At 37.7% G+C, this 22,201-nt stretch overlaps 1 protein-coding gene across 1 annotated transcript in view; it reads left to right on the top strand.

The window, feature by feature from the left end:
* The window catches only part of LOC126416723 (protein piccolo), a 645,122-nt gene that overhangs the window by 548,167 nt on the left and 74,754 nt on the right, over positions 1-22,201 (top strand). The window contains exons 11-14 of the mRNA XM_050084537.1: positions 12,187-12,308; positions 16,694-16,998; positions 19,834-19,989; positions 20,910-21,058. Of these exons, the coding sequence (XP_049940494.1) occupies positions 12,187-12,308; positions 16,694-16,998; positions 19,834-19,989; positions 20,910-21,058 (732 nt within the window). The remainder of the gene's footprint in view (positions 1-12,186; positions 12,309-16,693; positions 16,999-19,833; positions 19,990-20,909; positions 21,059-22,201) is intronic.

Raw genomic sequence — 22,201 nt, 5'->3', positions numbered from 1 at the left:
TAAATGTAATTAAAGTTGACCAATCCATACATACTGGCATATTACTGTTTACAGACCTCATTTGACATGCACACTCTAATCTTATGTGACTGATCATCTAGTACTAATCCATTATTCAAGAGTTTTTCAATTTCTAACAGTAATAGAAGCCAGACAGAGCTAACTAATTGTAGCATTATATTAAAAATGTTTTAAAGGTCAGAGCAGCAAAAAATGAATGGTTGCAACATGAATATGAAGAATTGAAACCGTGCAAGCCTCACATGATGATTTTAACTGTGGAAAATCCAGGCTAGAATAATAACAATATTATGAAAAAGATAGATTGCTACTCGTCATATAGAGCAGATGTTGTGTTGCAGACATGCACAACAAGAAGACCGCTGTACATCTGAGCTTTTGGCCGTAAGGCGGTCTTCTGAATTAAAAGACCATTGTCTCTGGCTGCTGAGGGCAGTCCGCATGCAGCAACTGCACGTAATGTGAGAAAAAATTGTTGTTCGTGGGGGATAAGGATGTTGGGTCAAGAAGGGGTAAGGATATCAAGGTAGGGGTGGACATGGGTGCTTAGATGGTATAGAAAGCTATGTAATGATGCAGTTGTATCAGGGAAGGGAATTGGTGGATGAAGGGTATGGACTAGCAGAGGTTGAGGCCAGGGCTTATGGAAACATAGGATATATTGCAAAATGACTTCCCACCTGTGTAATTGAAGAGAGCTGGTTTTGGTAGGAAAGGATGCAGATGCCACAGACTGTGAGCAGTCAGTGAAGTGAAGCATGTTGCGTTGGGCAGCATATTCATCAACTAGGTGGTCTAGCTGTCTCTTGGCTGCATTTTGTCTGATGCCATTCGTGCCAACAGACAGCTTGTTGGATGTCATGTCCATGTAGAAACCAGCATAGTGGTTGCAGCTTACTTTTTAGCTCACATGACTGCTTTCACAAGTTGATAGTGTAGGTGATGCCTGCAACTGGACTGGAGTAGTTGATGGGAATATCTATGGAACAGGTCTTGCATCTAGGTGTGTTGCAGGGATATGACCGTGGGGTAAGGAGTTGGGAGCAGGAATGGAGAAGGGGTGGGCAAGGATATTGCATAGATATATTGGATGGCAGAACACCGCTGTGGGAGGGTATGAAGGGTAGTGGGTATTCAGGCCACAAGGAGAAGTAATCAAAACCTGGGTGGAGCATGTGATTCAGTTGCTATAGTCCTGGATGGTACTGAACCACAAGGGTAGTGCTCCTTCTGTGGCCAGACAGTGGGAGTGGAGGTGGTAGGTGATTGGAGACACTGGGTATGGGAGCAGCCCTGGATCTATGATATTTAAGAACCGGTTCAAAAACTTGATAGTGGTGCCACCCATCTTATAAAAATATGTTCATTTTGTGGCGCACATCTTTCTAAAGAGTTTGATATATAAGACATATATGTTCACAGTAATGTAAGCCGTGTTATTTGTTGTAAGTGTGCCAAAGTGCAGTGCTGTGCCTCTTCACACAGCATTCTTCTATCGCACATCAGTGTATTTTGCTGTGTGGAATTCAAACAAGTATATTTTGTAATGGAAGTCATGAAACCTTTATTCAGGACAGTGAAAATTAAACTGCTCTGTGGTGCCTCTCCTGCTCCCTATTGGCCAGTTTGACATTCTACCACCCTAATAAAAAACAGACAATTAATACTGATTGGGATTATTTGTGACTGGGGGAATAAAAACTCTTTAGAAAATTTGCAGTGTTTATTGCCTCTTAGCTAATAACTTTTTCTTTTGTGTGACATAAAATTAAATATAGGAAACATAAAACCAGTAAAGACGTGACAAGCAGGACAGTACACATTTCTTCAATCTTTAGGTCCCAGCATTCTTTCTCTCTAATCTTGCTACAGCTTTACTTGGCATGCTTTCCTTTCTGCGAAAGAATCTATTACCTCGTCACAGTTCGTCAAAACGTTTTGCTACACAAAAAATCAAAATGTCATTGTCTAATACTCCAGAAGCTTTTAATACAGATAATACCCAAAACTGATGTGGTTTCTCAATTTTAGTATTTCTGTTTTGTCATTGTCTGCTAGATCAAACAAAATAAGCCTTTCAAATATTGGAGCAATTGTAACATATGCCAAATAAGTGAGACTGTTTTGACGCAATGGTCATTTTTATCTATGTCATTTACATAAATACCATGACAAATGTAATTCATGAAGTACTAATACCAATGCCTATTAGTCCTACTACAAGCAAAAACTTTTAGGTTAGGAAATAGTTTCCTATTTCATTCATGTGCTCCAGTTTCTCAAGCACGAGATCGAGAACTAGTAGTAGTGTTAAAGTTTTATATAAATCCGGAATTGTCATAATCTTCTAAATAATTTGTGTGATGTCCCCGTTGTTCTCCTTCCTCGTTGTAATAAACAGTCTTGTTGTCACTAATTATGTAACTATTCCTACCATTGTCAAAACTTGTTCTCTGGTTTACTTAACTAACCCTTCCAAACTCACCGGTTTAGTTACCATGCATTTATTCTCTGGTTAGGCATTATTACTTATTTATACAACGTTTTTTTCCGCACTTTTCTGAGGATAGAGCTTAAAGGGAGGCGGAACGCACTATCCCGACAATGTTGCATTTGGTGACTTGGCTTCTCTGCATTTCAGGAACCACTGTAGCCATTGACATGAAAGTTTTACAGGACATTAAACGTTATGTTCTGAGTCTACTGAACTACACTAATTGCATTTTAGCCACTGTTTTTGGAAATACAATTTTTTAATTACACAGTTAAAATTTTGTGTACTTTTTTTTTGTACATTATTACTCCCTGAAAATTTGACTACTCTACTCAGAAGTGGTTTCTGAGATTTAGGGAAAAATGCAACAGAAAATGTAAATTTTCAGCAACGGCTTATAAAGTTTCAAAAGACTGTAACTCATTTAACTTATGGTTAATTTTATATTTTTACTCATTCTGAAGCACCCTGCGCCATACTGTATATCATCCTCTTGATCTTTTTCCAAGATATTTACTTCTTTTCTTCTTTCTTGTCCCCATAGTGGCAAACAGTGCTGCAAACTGTACTTTATCAATGCAAACCTTGTCCATCCGTTCAAGTTCTCTGATGCAGTTTGCTCCAGGATTAATTCCTATATGCTGTAGCACTTTCATCCTACTGATGTTGCCATCATTAAAAGCAATGACAGCGTCCCTGGCCCCCCACATTAGTGTCCTCATTCCAACAAAAACATATTTTGGTAAGCGAGTACATATATGATTACTGAACGACTCATTCGGATTTTGAGTGTGACCACACAAACAATTCTTTAGTAATTCAGGATTTGCAGGTCTCTGTAAATAGGTTTTATGACATCCATGACTGCTGCTGGATTGAATGTTTATGGCTGTATGAACTGTTTGAGTAATGGTCATTGTGATAATTACACCACGAATCAGGTCCAGGAGGGCAAATGTGGTGTACCGGTTTTTCATCAATTGACAGTCTGTGGAAGAAGGTAGCCCATACTGCTTGCTTCATTTTCAACAAATCCTCAGTATTATTTCTATCAATCATTTTGTCTGTCAGCCTCTCTCTTGTGGTTTTACCATCAGAAAGTTTCTTGTCTCTCAAACTTTGTTTCAACTTCCTCAACCTGGTTCCCATCCTCTTCTGGGCATGACGAACACATTCAAGTTTTGTGATAATCTTTACACCATAAGGCTGAGTGGCTCCTACACTGTTATATGCTTTTGAGTCTCCATCTCCTAAGAACTTAGTGTAACACACTCCCCTTTCATTCACAGATTGAATAAAAATTTAAATAGCTGCAGGTGCCTCCATACCTCCACATGTTCCTTCATGATGTCTCTCACAAATATGCCCTTCTTCATTCCCTGATTTACACTTATAACAAATGTTTGATTAAAATCTGGAAATGTGTTACCTTTCCAGTATCCACACTGGTCACGGTGGCAACAAAATTCTTAGAACTGTAGCCGTGCTTCTGCCAAGTGCCATCAAAAGCTACTGGTATGTCAGTCATACCGTAATTTATTTCAAAAGATTCGTTTGCAGCACCTTTCATTGACTCTCATGCAGCAGTTTCCACAGCAGCTCCGATAAATTTTGCGTACTTGTCGATTTTACAAGGTGGGTGTGGCATATTCATCACGGCACACATTGTTTCTGCTGCAGTGTGTCCTTTGCCAATAGCTCTCAGTCCATGAAACCACCTGACATTTACTTCAAAATAATTATCTTTACACCTATCAGAATTCCATAAAATGAATGAGTATATTTACAGCTGGCACAATTAATGATAAGTTTCCTGGCTAGTCCATTTGATACCTCACTGTCTTCATGTAAACTAACTGGCCCTCCACATATTGTACAACACACACATCCACCTAACACCCTTGTTAGGATGTGTAAATCTATCAGAATGTAACCGAACCTACCATTTACATCAGTTTCGTTTTGAGAAAATGGTGCCTCACAAAGTTTTATTATAATCTTCGAAGCACTAATGGGTGTTTCTCTAGGTACTGACAAGTTTGCCTGTATTTCATTGTCTGTAACTTCACAGGCCACATGTGGATCACAATGGTTCCCTTTATTCAAAAATCGATTACCATGAAATCCACGTTTCTTAAAAACACTTTGTTTTAAAATACTTCACACTACAACAGCAAAAATTTTCTGTAAAAATTTCATTTTCATAGCTACATCAAGAAGATAATATGTACCGTAATCTTTCTTACCTGTTATTCCTGTTAGTAATTTATTTCCACTCTGGTAACCTGAATCTATGAATTTCGCTATTAATTATAACAACACTTATCATTCATACAGTCATTATACCACATACACAAACAGCGATTGGTATTCAAGTGTTGGGGTTAATTCGGCTCACCTCATATAGCCCCATTCCCTCTTGTCCTTGGGAAACTTATTTATTTCTTGATGTGATTGGGACTCCTCTGGCAGTGACATGATGTACATACACACACATTGAAATATCAGGATATGGTTCGTTCAGAAATCAACTTAGAATGTGTTCAAAAATTTTCAAAAACCAAGAGGGATGTATTTCAAAATTATACGAATAATCTATATACCAACATGTGCTTTATGCTAGGTGCTTTGTTAAACAATATTTTTTCCTTGAAGAAGATGAAATTACCACCTGGAGCTGATCCCGCCGCTTGCATGGGAAATATGTTTCCATAGAAGTTTGGGATGGTAATTTTAGTCTGTTAAGACCTCAGTGAGACCCATAGTATATTTTGATATGGATTGCTCATCACTACTGACGGGGCGGCTGCAATTGCCAAGACCGTATGGGAGGGACTTCTTGGTGTGGAATGGGTGGCAGCTTTCGAAGTGAGAGTGTTGCTGGTGGTTGGTAGGTTTGATACAGATGGGAGGTACTGATGGAGTCATCTTTGAGGTGGATGTCAACATCGAGGAAGGTGGCTTGCTGAGAAGAGAAAGACCAGGTGAAGTGAGCGGTGGAGAATATCGATAGGGTGTCCTCATCCTCAGTCCAGATTTTGAAACTGTCATAAGTGAATCTGAACCAGGTGAGGGCTTTGGAGTTCTTGTGGTTAGGAAGGATTCCTCTAAATTGTCCATGAGTAGTTTTACATGGGATGATGCCATGCGAGTGCCCATTGCTGTTCCACAGATTTGATTGCAGATGATGCCATCAAAGGTGGAGTAATAATTGGTGAGGGTATACTTGGTCATTGTGACCAAAAGGGCGGTTGTAGGCTGGGAATCATTGGGCACTGGTAAAGGTGTTCAGTAGTGGCAAGGCCAAGGACATTAGGGAAGTCAGTGTAGAGGGAGATGGCAGAATAGTGATGAGCAGGATGCAGTGGTAAAGAAACAGGAACTATGGAGAGTCTGTGGAGGCAATGTTTGATGTTTTTTTTTTGTATAGGAGGATTGGTTATGGGTAACCGGGTGAAGGTGTTGGTCTGTGAGAGCAGAAATCCTCTCGGCAGAGGTGCAGTAACCAGCCACAATGGGGTGTCCTGGGTGGTTGGGTTTATGGCCTTATTGCAGCATGTAGACAGTGGGAGTGTGGGAGGTGGTAGGGGTGAGGAGAGAGATAGAGTTCCTTGATAATTTCTTTGCAATAAATTGTACAATTTAGCATTTGATCATTCAAGTAGATAATATGCTCTCTTCAAAATTGTATTGTAGAATTGTAGTAACTGAACACTCTGGCTGGCCCAAGATTACTGCTGTGTATCATGATGTGACACAGATTGGATTGCTTCAGCAACTTTGCCTATAGTAACCACATTCTTCTAAGTGACCAGTGGAGTAAGTTTATCTGATGATGGAGTATACTTGAAGCTGAGATCTTTTGTCCAAGAGCTCAAATGTATAGCAGTCATTTTGTTGTACCCAATTGCGAGTCAGTGTCTCGTATACATGGTGAATAGCAGTCTCCTTTTCGTAATACTGACATGATGATTTTAACTCTACGAAAAAGATTAGAAGAAACTGCTGGTATACATAGAACAAAACGGTCTCAGCAAAGATAATAAAACAGTTTTTGATATAACTGAGAGGAAAGAGATGCAAGAGGACTGTATTAGGAACATCTTTTCGGACAGACTGCATGTTGAGATTTCTAAAAATGATGATGTAGCAGATCCGCTTATGGAAGACGAAATCAAGAAACCCATCTAAAACTCAAAAACCAATAAAAAAAAACAGGGCCCTGTGGAAATCCAGTGGAACTCAGTATATGCCTTGATGAAGAAGGCATCAGAGTCTTACACAAACTTTTTTACAAAATTTATGATACATGTAATTACTCCACCTAGTAGCTATTATCAACTGTCATACCATTACCGAAAATGTGCAAAATAATCTCATGATCCATTCCTTAAAAATATTTCTGAAAGCCATTCATCAAAAGTTGTATGAAAATATGTGTGAAGTTAGTTGGTTGGCAGCAGTTTGGGTTGTGATAGAAAAGAAGCAGTACAAGTTCTGTTGCAAAACTGAAATGATCAGGTTAAAAATCTCGGCCATCGATAGAGTACAACATCATAAACTTGGGAAATTCTCAAAAGAATGGACAAGGATCAGAAAGACAACAGCTATATAGTTAATTTACATCAGAATCAGAGACCACAGATTAAGTTTGATAACGAGGTCACTGACTTCATTAATATCTATAGAGGAGTCTGAATAGGATGTGTTCTGTCATCCCAGTTATTCAGTTGTATCCAGGGATTATCTTTGATAGTGATACAATGAAAGACATAAAGATTAGTGCAGTCTTCATCAACAACATTAGGTATGCTGGCATATAATATTGACTGCTGATAATTAAGATGATTTTTTACAGCTTGTCAACATAATAGGAGATTACAGCAGTAGTCTAGGTCTGAATATCAGCACCAAAAATGTGCAGTTTATGATTGTCACGCAACAGCCAGACTCTTTTACAAATGCAGATCTGTGACTCCTTAATATGTGGAGTAGACAAGTTTGAGTACCTTGTAACACGGCACTGTGAAGAGTGGAGATAATTCACATAGAAAATGCTAGTAATGCTTCGATAAAATTCAAGAAATTTCTTGCAAGTACAGACCTAGACATAAACCTTAGTTTGATTTGTAAATTGCTACAGCTGGTCTGTACTTACGTATGGTTCTGGAGGATGGGCACCAAATATGCCAACAACAAAGAAGCTCAAGGCCTTTTAAATGCAAATTTGCTTTTTAGTGCTTGAAACACTGTGATCAATGATCAACAAGAATAACTAGCAAGAAAGTGTTGCAACAGTACACAAACCACAGTAAATACTAACGATGTTTAAAAGAAGAAACCCTGTTTACCTAAGACATACATTATGGAATACCAAATTATGTACTTACATGGAGAGGGAGAGGTCAAGGATAACGGAAGAAATGGGTGATGAATATCTTGGTTAGGTAACATAAAGTACAGAAAGCCACTGCATACTGCAGTTCATAGAATAGAAAGTACAGAAAGCCACTACATACTGCAGTTCATAGAATACAAATGCCTCGTGTGTTTGTCAGCATCCATTAATGAATGAGCAGGAAGAGAATCAAAGAAAGACTAACTGTTATAGATGATGTCTATAAGCCATATTACATAAATTTCACTGTGAATACATTTTTACCAACATCTGTTCCTCACATATGTAAACGATCTTTCATCTAGTATACAACAAACAGAATTAGTTCTTTTTTTTGCAAACGATACTAGTATTTTAATCAGTCCAAGCATACACATAAAAACAGAAGAAATAGTAAACAGAGTTCTTAAAAGTATCATTGACTATTTTCTGTGAATGGTCTCACCCACAATTTTAAAAAGTCACAACATATTAAGTTCTGCACATCTACAGGTTCTTATCTTCCCCTCCCACAATTTGTTGATGCCTCTACTATTGTTGACAGTAAAGTCTCTCTTTCTCAAAAATATGAGAGGAGTAAGATTTACAATAACTTTTTTTTTCTTATTTTCTTGTAGTTGCTCCAATTCTTCATGTCGAATGGCTGGTTATTGAATCTGAAAATTTTGACATTTTAGTTTCTCATGGTTCCAAATTGTCGTTCTCTCACATTTCTCTCTCTCTCTCTCTCTCTCTCTCTCTCTCTCTCTCTCGAATTTTCATGTTAACAAAGCCGAAATTACATTGTTCTTCCAAAATACAAAAACACCTCCATTCACATCAGAGGCGTACCCACTACTACTTCACTCTGCGGTAATAACAATATTCCCAAGGGTTTACAATCTTTCGTGACAAATGAATTTGTAGTAGTTTATGTTGTTATTTTGTAAATGAATCCAGAAATAAACATAATAAATACTATCAAATTGTGTAATTAATAATGGAAATTTTAAGTGTGCCAAATATTTCATAATTTCAAAATTTTCTATAAAAAAAAAAAAAAAAAAAAAAAAAAAAAAAAAAAAAAAAAATTAACTGTACATACAGAGCTAGTATATATCGATTGTTTCAACCTAAATAAAGTAATTTCTTTTTATAGATTTTAGTTTGAAATATAACACATTGTGCATAAAATCATATGAAATTGTTTAGAAAAACTGGTGAGATAATATTGACCTGTTCAAAATTCAAAAATTAGTAGTGGCATCGACTTCTTCTGTTGAGAAAAAGTAATGCTAGAGGAGGGTGTCCCTTTGCAATGTACTACATCAATGATAAGTGTAACACATGGTGAGGAAATAATAAATAGGGTGGAAACTTAGAAGTTCTTAGGTGTCCGTATTGATGAGAATTTAAATTGGAAAAATATGCGTTTTGGAACTCCTACAGAAACTTCATTCAGCTACATTTGTGCATAGAATCATTGAAAATGTTGGGGAGAGTTAGTTAACATATTTTGCATGTATTCACTCAATAGAGCCATATGGAATAATGTTCTGTGGTAACTTGTCTTTAAGAAAGTAAGTCTTCATTGCACAAAAATGTGTTGTAAGGATATGTGGTGTTCACCCCCTGATCATCTTTTAGACACCTGTTTAAGGAGTAGGGCATTCTGACTATTGCTTCACAGTGCATTTATTCCCTCACGAAGTTCACTGTAAATAATGCATTACAGTTGAAAAGGAACAATGAGGTACATAATTACAGAGCCAGAAGGAAAAAATGACTTTCATTACTCCTCATTAAGCCTGTGTTTAGCACAAAAAGGGATGCACACTGCTGCAACAAAAATTTTTGATCACTTACCCAGTGATATAAAATGTCTGACAGAAAGCAAAGTAAAATTTGATAACAAAATGAGAAAGTTTCTCCTTGAGAGCTCCTGCTGTTCCACAAAAAAGTTTCTGTTACTGCAATGTGTAAAAGATGGTGGGTAGGAATTAGTAACTCATGTCTGTATGCCTTAGAAATACTTCAGAAGTGTTGCGAATTCAACCATATGTACAAATTAATTTGTGATGTGAATGTAAAATGGCTCGTTCTACATCATTATGATATATTGTGCAAAATGATCCATGGATCATGTAACAGAACTAGCTAACTAAAGGGGTTAATACAGTAATACCACATGACAGCTGATACAGAATGAAACAATCATCAACAATATACCTAGCAGTCATGCAGATGTTCTTCACTTAGAGCAAGTAAATCACACCTTGCACTTTAAAGTCAACTGGATTAACAATTGCTGCTTTTATTATCACAACTTCTTACATTATTCTCGTGAGTGAATTCTCACATTTCTGCTACTGAACACAGTGAATGAATGATTCCTATGGGTTATCTGCACAGAATATTTGCACAAATTATGGTTAATTTCTCAGTTGTGTTTATATATCATTATGCATTCAGATGGAACGAACTTCAGTAACTAGAAGTACCCAGGGAAAGCAAAAGACATCCCAGAAACAGGAAGAAAGTTGCCTCAGCAATGGTTGTGACCTTTATAAGGTTGCGAGTGTATAATATCAAATGCAAATTAGCTCTTGATCAATAATTTGGTTTAGAGTTGATCCATCATGCCTTTTAGGCATATTTAGTCCAACAAGAGTGCAAAGGAGTATAATCTTCAAAATTTAAGGAATCAGTTAAAACTCAAGTTTGATTACTGTGAGACTTATCAAAAATAAGTTTCCGATCTCTGTTTCTGATGGACTCAAAAATGCAGATAGCAGTGTGTTAGTTAAAGAAAGAGGAGGTACATTGAATTAAAAATAAAATAAAATAAGTTAGATACTACTTATCCAGTGGTCACCAGTTTTGCAGACCATGCTCTGCATTAACATTTGGTCTCTATTGCATTGTGTGTGTTGCTGTTGCCTCCCAGTTGGTTACATTTGTAGCTTCATCATCTTTCATTGCATTGTCTTCCCATCTGTTTCTTGCTTATTAAGGGGTCCTTTTATTGTAATATGGGCAGTGAAAGCTTATTTAGAAAGTCGAGTCTCTGTCATGCGGATTATGTGTACTGCACATGGAGTCGTCTGCTCTTTTGATATTGTAAAATAAGATAGGTGCTCTTAAGAGTTCAGTCCATTTTTTATTTACAAAATGTAGGGTAATATTCTTGTTAGTGTAAAACTTGGAAAATGGAGTGTGTATGCCTTTGGGGGGGGGGGGGGGGGATGTTGGCAATTTCGTAATTCTGTATGCAGACTATTGGATTGACTGCTGCCCATCTATCCACCAGGACTTCAAAAGGATGAGGGGTGCTGGGTCCCTCACCCCAGCCACTTATTTCCTCCTGGAACGCTGGTACTCCTTTTAACACCAGTTGGGTGAACATGATGCCATTCTGGAGGGACTGGAATAAGAAAATATCCCTGTCACTACCCAAGTTTGAACCCAGAACCCCCAGGGCTGGAGACTGGTATTGTACCCACTAGGCTACGTTAAACAGGCTAAATTAGCTGGTCCTGCGAGAAGTTTGTCTCAACTAATTACAAAAGTTGAGAAACTTACAGTCTAGCTTTAGAATTGTTGCAGATACGTCAGTCACATGGAATAACATTGATGAGACTGTTTTTCTTAGATACTATTTAGTGATGTATAAGGGCTGCTTATTTTCAACACTAACTGTTCTTGTAACTGGCTGGGTCTTCAGTTTGCAGTTCATGTTGACATTCATAAAAAATATTATCAGCAGTATTTTTCCTCGTGAATTTATTTATTTACTTATTTATTTTATACCTGAAATTGTTGAAAACATAAAGGAACTGTGAATTCAAATTTACTTTCTAATGCTCATTTGCACATTCTGCCTGTAATTTATGCTACGTTGTATTTGAGCCATCATATTTTTCATTTGTTTGGTGAACATAAATTTGAATTTACTATTCACCGGCCGAAGTGGCCAAGCGGTTCTAGGCGCTACAGTCTGGAACCGCGTGACCGCTACGGTCGCAGGTTCGAATCCTGCCTCGGGCATGAATGTGTGTGATGTCCTTGGGTTAGTTAAGTTTAAGTAGTTCTAGGGGACTGATGACCTCAGAAGTTAAGTCCCATAGTGCTCAGAGCCATTTGAACCATTTTGAATTTACTATTCATTATGCAGTGTATGTGATCAGATGATCCCATTATTTTGCACCGTTGAATCCTGATAATTAACAGCTTAGGTAATGCTTTCACTTAATCTTGACTGTAGTGCAGAACAAATAATATTTCTCTGACGCAGAACGTGAATGTGAGGGGGAGCCACCACCAACCAGGCAAGTTTCGCCCAAGAGCCGGGGTCCGCCACCCCTTGTTAGAGGAACTTCTCCCACATTGGGAACCACTTCGCAAGACAGCCGTAAGGTAAGTTAACATTATGCATTGCAATAATATTCACGGTTAGTCACCAGGAAGAACCAGAAGTATTTATTTGTGTGTGTGGAAGTATCACAACCATCAAATTTTAATTTTTTAATCATTTTTATAGCTTTTCCTTAGATTCTTTTAAACTGGAGCAGCCAAATAACTGGCTCGAAATCTGTGTTTTAATGACTATTTGCTCTGCCGTAAAAGAAAGAGCTACTTGCAGAATCCAGTCTAAGTAAAATTGAACTTTTTCTCATTTCCTACCTGGCTGCTTCAACACAGGTCTCAAGTTTGTTACTTTTGATTGCTAGAGGTGTTAAGAGGACTGCATACACAGTGCTCTTTATGTGATCTGCTAACATATCAGCTGTGCTGTGAGAAAGCCTTTTGATTTTCTTAGTTATATGCATGAAGTTATGATGTTACAGCATAGCTCTAGAAAGGACCCAAATCAAGCCAGCAATGATGTATGTACAATAACAGTTGTTGGTGGGAGTGCTTACTGTTCATAGCAACGGGTATAACTTCCTGAGCTCAGTAATGACATTATATTTTTATGAGAAGCAGTTTCATGAAATGAAAATCCCTATTAATGCAAGCTGATGATTCATAACAGTTTTCAGTGTGTGGTTAATTATGTGGTATCATTTTGTGTTGGCAAGCAGTGTGATTCTTACATGTTTTTGATGAACCCAACAGTTCCAGGTCCAGCTGATTTATCTGTTGACAAATCATGACCAATCACAATATATGGGCATCTCACTGGAATGAATCATGTTGCTTACTAATAATTCTAACACTATTTTAATGTATGACAAAGTACATATAAAAAACAAGACCAACGTACTACAGTTGGTCGACACAGTACTTACTAGGCTTGTATGCTGCTCAGGTGGTGCCGTCGAGCATTTGTATCTGTTTTTCATCTCTAATCATTTATATTTTCTATACGTATGTCACATTAATGATTCATTGATCCTGTTGAAGTCTTCATGAATAAGCTCTTATTGATAATCCAATCAATTGATTCCAACAATGAAAGGTTTACAATTTATAGTTTTAACAGTATTTTATCACAAATTAACAGTGAGAACGCGTGAATAGTTACAATCTGATATTCAAGACATTGCGGTTTACTTTTGAGCCATTTGTGAGGACAGAGGCTGTGAAAGCTATTTGAGCAACTTGGCTCCTCCCTGGAGTGCAGGTTTTACACAGATGACATGAAGTGAGTACTAGAAAACAAAAATAAGTAAGTTATCAATGGGCTGCATTTGTTTGGGAGCCTTTGAAAGCAGTAGGGCTGGGGGTGATTGCAACCGGTTTCATTTAAATATTACCTTCATTGTGAGAGAGCAGCTCGCTGAGGGACCATAATTTTTTTCTCTTATTTTATACAAACGTACTTTCATTCCCAGTCTTACCACCCTTATTGACATTTTCTGTGGTTTCCGTAAATCATTATAGGCAGATGCCAGGATAGTCTCTCTTTCAACGACACAGCTGATTTCTTCTCATTTTCAGATCTGATTACGTATTGTACAGTTATTGTCATCAGTTTCATGAATGTGAACAGAAAGACAAAAATGACTCCTCCTCTTGGCTAACATTTAGTTGTTTGAGGTATGTATCAAGGTGTATTGGGGTTCTGTGCTCAAAGAGATGAACAGAATACCATCAAGTGGTTGGATGATTCAGTTGGTCTGATAGAGCTGTACAATTTCCAGGTATTGATAATGACACACTGTGCAAGAGCGTTTCACATACCACTTACTTACGCCAAGAGTACAACATGTGAAGTACAATATGCAAAACCCTCTGGTGCGGGCACATGTACTTCTTGTAATCACACACTAAAAAAAATGGTCTTCTGGAATTAGTCATGAATATATCTTAACTTAGAAGCTGAGCCCAGTAGATTACCTACTCATCCATTCTGGCAACTTCACTTCTTCTTCTTCTTCTTCTTCTTCTTCTTCACATATCATATTTTCCACCATCCATCAAGATATATCCTGGTTCATAGATCTTCAATATCTCAAATGTATTGATAAGTGTACCACTTAATTTGCATGTTGTTCTTGTGTGTCCATCCATCAGATCAATGAGAGAAAAAAAAGAGGCAACTACATAAAAACTGTTTCGTATAAATTTTCTTCGTAGTGGGCAACTTCACTTCTTCTTCTTCTTCTTCTTCTTCTTCTTCTGCTTCCTCTTACATCATGTATCCTATGTTTCACATATATCTGTAAATTCCTTGTCACATTTACACTTTCTTTCCCAATATCCTCTATTATTGTTATTATTATTATTATTATTATTTGTAATTCAGTTCTAAAAGTTCCATGCCATATTTCTCAACTTGCATCAGCTGATGGGCCAAAACATTATGATCACTTGTGGAATAGTGTGTTGGTCTACCTTTGAAATGCTGTTCTCCAATGAGTTCACAAGGCACATATTTTTGTCAAGTCCTTGCAAGATTTCTGGGTATATGTGACACCATATGTCTATGCACAGGTCATTTCTGGATATATGTGGCACGCGATGTCTATGCACAGTTCATGCACTTCCTGTAAATGATGAGCAGGTGGTTTGTGGTCGTGGAGTTGGCGCGTGATAGTGTCCCAGATGTGTTCAATCAAATTCAGATCTGGTGAATAAGGAGGCAAAGACATCAGCATGAGTTCACTGTCATACTTCCCCAACCACTGTACATGAGTAGGGTCATGGTGCATGGACAGTTGTTGTGGTGGAAGATTCCATCACCATCATGGAAGTTCTCAAACTTGAATGGCTGCAACTGGTCTACAATAATGTTTGCTGCTGCCATGGTATCTTTAACTACTAACACTGGTGTCTTGGAATCTAAGATAGATGTTCCCCATAGCATACTACTACTCTCACCAGCCTGCAACAATGGTGCAGGGGAGGTTTCAAGCAGCCATTCACTTAGTTGAAGGTGTATCTGGTTATGACCGCGTGTAACACGAAACGTGGTCCTTCTGATCAGGTGATGCTTTTCCATTTATCCACTATCCAATCTCAATGATCCTGTTTCCACTGCAGTTACAGTTAGCATTGTCATTGGATGAACATGAGAACATTTAGAGGTCATCATCTGTGAAGCCACGTTTTCAGCAGTGTATACCAAATGATGTGCTCTGAAACACTTGTGCCTGTGCCAGGATTGTACTCTGCCTATCCTGCTTTACAGAGCTAATAGGCCATTGACTTCATGTTTTGTGATGAGGCATGGGTGTCCAACACGTTGTTGCATACTCGTGGTTTCACTATCGTTCAATCACTTTTCATAGACGCTTATGACAGTAGCACACAAACATCTGATCAACTTCGATGTTTCTGAGATGCTTGTTCCCAGGCACTGGGATGTAACAGTATGCCCTTTGTCAGTCACTTACATAAGTGGATTTCCCCATTTGCAGCCCACGTCATTGCTAGAATGATTCTCCTTTGGTCTCTGGTCTGTTTACACACTTCCTTACTGCATTATGAGCCAACATCATCAAGCGGCAGCATTAATTCTTATGGTGGGTAGCGGTCAAAATTTTCTGTCTTATCATTTGTAAAAGAGAAACTATTATAAATATGAAGAAGGTGGAGAGTGTGTATTCAGATATCAAAACATGAAATAATACCATAACATGTTTCAGATAGAACTCCAACCATAAAAACTGAGTGATGTTGTGCAATGTTTAAGACACTGGACTTGTGTTCCAGAGGGTAGAGGGTAGAACTGAGGTTCAATTCTTCGTCAGCCATCCAGATTTAAGTTTTCTATGGTTTACTGGAATCGTCTGAAACAAATACTTGAGATGTACACAAAAGATTTCCTAGCTCCTCCCGCTCTGTTTCTGATAACATATTAAACCATAAACTTCATTTCTGAACATCAAAAATTTAATCAGACACAGAATCAGGAAGATTGTTTCTTTGTCTGTGTGTCACTCGGAACCACACGAGCTAGAGTCAACTGAGGTAACACAGTATCAGCGAACTCAAAATCATCCACGAAGCTTAAAAATGTACAGTAATTCGTGTGACTGATAAAATCTGTAAGCACAAATATATTCTTACAACATCTGTTTGTATTTTGGATTCCACAATTTTCTTTGGTTTTGTGAATGCAAGAGAATGATAGAATGATATGAAGTTGTATATAAATGTCTGAATGAAAATGTGTAAATAATGTCTTTGTTGAATGTTTTATCATTTTCAGTTTGTTAGTACTCACTTGATCCTGCTTGAGAGAAAAAGTGAGCTGTTCTTTAAATATCACTTGTGCTAACAGATGTGTTTTAGTGTAATTTTGTTCTGAATGATACTCTTCAACTGAATACAACTATTCACCCGTCAAGCAGGAACGCACATCTCACGAGCAACATGGATCATCTCGTGGTAGCTCCTCAAGACCAGGAGAGGAAGTCTTTGGTGGTCGAGGTACAGCTGCTGGGAGCAGTGCTGTCGCTCCACCTGCTCCTGAGTCCTCAGCTGCTCCAATGTTGGCACGTAGTGGTTTCCAGCCTTATCGGCCAGAGGAGTCGCGAATTGGACATCCGCCCCCACCTCTGCCTCCTGCTGCATTTGCCTTGGATCCTACTGCTGCAACAGCATATGCTCAGTATCACCACGGCCTGTACCCCACACATTTGCAGCACCCCTATGGGTAAGGCATATAAAATTATTTATTGAAGTAAAACTTGTTTTGCATATGTGATTTTGTGTGTAGTTATTGAGGATGTATATGCTCCGGGACAACTGGGAAATTTGGGAAAAAACCCAGGAATTTTTTCATCCAGGAGAAAACGGGAAAACCCAGAAATTTTTCATTGTTTTAGTCTTCAGTTAAATTTTTGTAATTTTGACTGCTAAAAACTGAAACAACAAAGTGTGTCAAAGGTTTTAGGACGAAGACTGTGAAATACTTCATAACAATAAACTGCTTCCGATGAGCATGAAATCACAACTGTTTACGTTGAGTTCGTTTGAGCAGGTGCTCGCAGGCTCCCATGCGTGCACTGTTGAGTTGCGTATGGGCAGTACCTTTTCCTGCTTCCGGCTAAGTGAAGTGTGGCTGTTAGCTGTATCAGCAGTAGCAACAAGCAGCCAGATGCTATCAGGGAGAATTTTTCTGGCACACCCAAGCTGCCAGATTTGCACTTGCGCACAGCAGTCCGGTTTGTAGTGGGGAGGGGGTTAGTCTGCACATAAGCCACGTTTACGTTTAGTGATTTTGCTATTTCCTCTTCATTTACACTTCTCACATGAAAAATGAAGACAAAACGGATTTCTGTGGTTGGGAGCTGTCAAGCCAATTAAAATACATTCACAACATTATGGAAAGCAAACATATGTTATTAATTTCAGTTTTCTGATTTCATTTTCTTTGCACGTTTTTGGGGGTCAGTTGCCTTGCGCAACAATGAAGTTATTTTTCTTGGTTTGCTAAATAAATGTGGTTTTTATTAATCTTTTCCCCAGAGGCAGCCAATTTATTTGAATGAAGTGTTTCATTCCGCACTATTGGCTAGTTTCAACTGTTCACTGAATTTCAAGTGCACATTTTCATCATCTGGTATGTATGGCGTTATGCCATAATAAAGAAGCAAACATACAGCGTTGGTACTCCAAGAAAATTTTTATCCTGAAAACCACACTGAAAAGCTTAATACCATGTTGAGGCCTAGTTCATTGTTAATCTGGACATATGAATGTGCACTTTAAGCTGAATTTGCATTTTAGTATGGTTTACAAAATTCTTTTATGACATCATGTAAATCTCTTAATGCTATATATGAACGAACATAAGGGCTTCCTATGTCATTGTAGCTACCCACACGCAGTAACACCTATTTTCTGGTGCTGTCTGGCAACTACTGAAACATGTCATGGGAAAATATTGCGGATGGCACTTTGAAAAAGCGTTAGTTTCAAAGTAAATCTCCTTTTACACAAGATGAATTATGTTACATTTGTAAATGTGCAATGAATTTCTTCAATCACAGAGCGTTTGACTCTTACCTAAAACTTACTTCATTGAGGACTAGCCACTTATAAGAATTTCAAGCCCAAAAGACCTGATATTAATGTCATTTTTGAAAATTTTATTGGCACTTTGTATGATGTATCTTAAAGTGTAACACGCGCAAAAAAGACTAATATTATAAGTGAAAGCTCAGATTTTCTTGCAGCTTATTAATCTTAAAGACCAATGTTATATGTGAAAGTTTAACTTTTCTTGTAGCTACATGTGTACATTAATTTAAGCCATTAACTTCTGTGTATTCACACTACTTAACAGTGATGTTGCTATTGGCTATGTATGTAGCGTGTCCTATGCTCTGAATATCTGCTGTCATTGGCTGGTGAGAACACGTGACATGAGCTATGACCGGCTTACATAAGTGCATCTCAGTCTCGATTTCAGTGCTTCATAAAGTAATGTGATGTTTCAAATCTATACTTTCATAATATGAATAAAAAAATAAGCAGCATACCTCTAGTAATATGCAAATATTACTATATCATCTCAGATCTTTCCTTAATTAATCCCCCCCCCCCCACCCCCCCCCCCCCCCCCTCCGAGTTTTTTGTTCTCTGAAGTTTCACGCTGGTGTATAAAACCTTTACCATTCAGAGGATTGATATTTTTATAGCTCCAAGTCACTTATCATAGAAAAAGTGTATTTTTCACCTTTGAAGAAGGGTATTTTGTCGTGGGAAGAAGCGCGTTTTTAACCGGGAAATCCGGGAATTCTTTTTTCTTGTCTGCATATACACCCTGTTATTGACTGTGCCATAGATGAGTGATGAGAAATGTACAGAATCTCATGGGGAGTAAGATACATTTACGTAAAAGAAAGTGGTGGGTAAGTTGCATATAGAATTGGAAATAAGAGTTTGTTTCTTTCTTTATTCCATAACTTAAAATGTCCAACATTATGTGTGAAAACTCCAGGTTTGAATGTCGACAATATATGTGAAAACTCCAGGTTTGAATGTCGACAATATATGTGAAAACTCCAGATTGGAATGTCGACAATATGTGTGAAAACTCCAGATTGGAATGTCAACAGTATTAGGAAAAGGATAGATTGCTACCCACTGTAAAGATGACACATTGAGTTTCAGGCAGGCACAATGAAAAGACTGTTACACATTTAGCTTTCGGTCCAAGCCTTCTTCAGAAAAGTGCCCCCCCTCCCACACACACACACACACACACACACACACACACACACACACACACACAGGCATTAATACAGGTTTTTGGAGCTTTTAGAGCTGTTGCAATAGCATTTGTGCATTACAGTAAAAACATTGAGAAGGATACTTTTATGCATTACACAACCTTTGATTAATTCCTCTGTCAGTTTTTCCAAGTACTGATTCCGAATCTATTAGCTATTCTTTGGTAATGTTATTGATGGTACTTATTATGATGACACAGGATATGATGTAATAGACTTTAAATACATATTTATTTTTCATTATGTTCCAGCCTGGAAGGACAGCTATGCTTGGAGCGTTGTGGAATGTTACGTTCACCATTATTTCCACCTCTACCCCCTACAACCTACCTTTATGGGCTGCCACGGTATTCTCCTGATATGCTTCCAACACCCTTTGGAGTTATATCACCAGGCATGCATGAGCGGTGAGATATGTTACTGCTAATGGTTTTTAACTTAGAACTGTTATTTCCTTGAACATATGATTAAGTTCCACTTACAGAGTTTTAGCTATGGAAGGCAGCTGTTTTAAGTAAGTTTTTTAGTATGTACTCAGTGAGGAAACTACTCTAGACTTTTTTTTTTTGGGGGGGGGGGGGGGGTGTTGAGTTATATCAAATATTTTGTGGTGGATCTTTGAAAATTTTCTTTTATTTGTATTGTTGCTGGTTGACCTACCTTATGTAATTTTGGTATAAGGTTGCCCCCTCTGCCAAACTGATGTTTTTTTAAACAAATTATCATTGGCTTCTTTAAAAAAGTTTGTTTCCAAGGGTGTAGTTGAATGGAGCATTTGAAAATCAATTACTAAAATATGAACACAGCTTTTTCCATTTTCCTGTTCAGGACACACTAGTAATGTTACGGGGTTGTGAAATTTTCATATCTGCTGCTGTTGCAGGCTTGAAAGGTATTGCATCCTGGTTTTTGTCATAGCTTTTTTTTTTATATGTTTTATTAAAAGTGTGACTGTCATTTTAGCAATACTCTGCAGATGTATTAAGTAGTTTGATAGAATTCAAAGCAAGGGTGTGTGATATAAAAGCTGGAACTCGTGTAGTTTTTTTTTTTTCCTTTTATTTTCTTTTATATTTCTGTAATATATATTTTATAATGGACGAAACAAAGCCTGAGAAGAAATATTATGGGCTATATGGTTTCTTTTATATTTCAAATTTGCAAATGTATGTTACACGTGTCTACATCTACATCTACATCTACATTGATACTCCGCAAGCCACCCAACGGTGTGTGGCGGAGGGCAATTTTTTGAATGTTTAAGTTCCTGATGTTTAACATTGTAGCTTTTTGTTTTTCCAAAGATTGTTTCGAACAATTTTTGCAGACTGAAACTGGAGGAAGAACACAGGCGAATTCGTGAAGAAGAGAAGGAACGTGAAAGGGAACAACAAGAGAGGGAAAGGGATAAAGAGAGAAGAGAGAAGGCAAAGAGAAGCCCAAGAGCCTCACCCTCACACCATCAGGAGTCTCCAGGTGAGGGAAGTCGGGACAGAGGACTTGTTTCATTGTAATTGTTTTGAAAAACCAGGTGTATCTCCATTTCAAAACTGTGATTGGTATGTAAATTTTAAAGGACAAACTTCAGTGAAACCCATGTTTTACAGTATTCAAGTGATTTAAAAAAATGTAAAATTTGGGAAAACATGAAATGTGGGAAATTACTTTTTAAATGGTGCAAGTTTCTCAAGGAGCTGACCTCTTCCTTAATTCCTTACTACTACTACTACTACTACTACTACTACTACTACTACTACTCCTCTTACCTCTACTTCCTGACACTTTAACACAACAAATCACACTAAAAAGGACATATTTTGGAGGGAGGCATATAGTACCAAACTGAGCAGCCAACATGTTGGCTTAAGTGCTTGTGATGGTGAGGTGTCTTATTTGGTAGTTGTCATATTTATGCTTGCGAGCTATGAAAATATTCAGTTTAAGTGTTAGAAAACATGTAATTTTTTGTGAAATTTGTCCTGCTAAAGTGTTGGGAAAAGTAACATCAGTGGCTGAAAATAGCATCCTGAACTTACCTAGCCATTTTAGAATTTGTAATGAAAAGTGTGTAAAATACTGCAAATTGCTTTACATATGACATGCAAACACAGATATTGGTCTATGCTACAGTTCAGTATGTCACTATAGCCTTATTTCACGTCCACATTCATTTTCTTCATCAACTCTCAAGCATTTGTCATTTTCAAACCTAAACCAGACATCAGGCTACAGTATAGATCAAACTCTCACCACAACCAAGACATTGGGGGGGGGGGGGGGGGGGTTGTATTACCATATCGTGCTGTAGTTTTTAAAGAACAATCTTTAGTAAATACTAATAAGCCATTTTATTTATTGTACTGACATTTAACGTGGATGGCCTTACATAATGAACAATAGGTACTGTAGTCCTATTTTTTAGCAAAAAGTCTAAATCGTGCATTGCTTTGTTTTCTGAATTTCATTCAATAAGGTTTTCCAGTTGATAAACACAATGTAAAGCTTTGACATCAACATTTGCAGCACTAATATAATTTTTTTTCTCTCTTCACTGCTGCATTTACATCTGCAATAGCAGGAACCCCACTATTATTATTTCCATGAGTTGCTTCACTGTCA

The sequence above is a fragment of the Schistocerca serialis genome, chromosome 8, assembly GCF_023864345.2.
Source record: "Schistocerca serialis cubense isolate TAMUIC-IGC-003099 chromosome 8, iqSchSeri2.2, whole genome shotgun sequence".
NCBI lineage: Eukaryota > Metazoa > Arthropoda > Insecta > Orthoptera > Acrididae > Schistocerca > Schistocerca serialis.
This window is presented reverse-complemented; position numbering and strand designations above follow the sequence as displayed.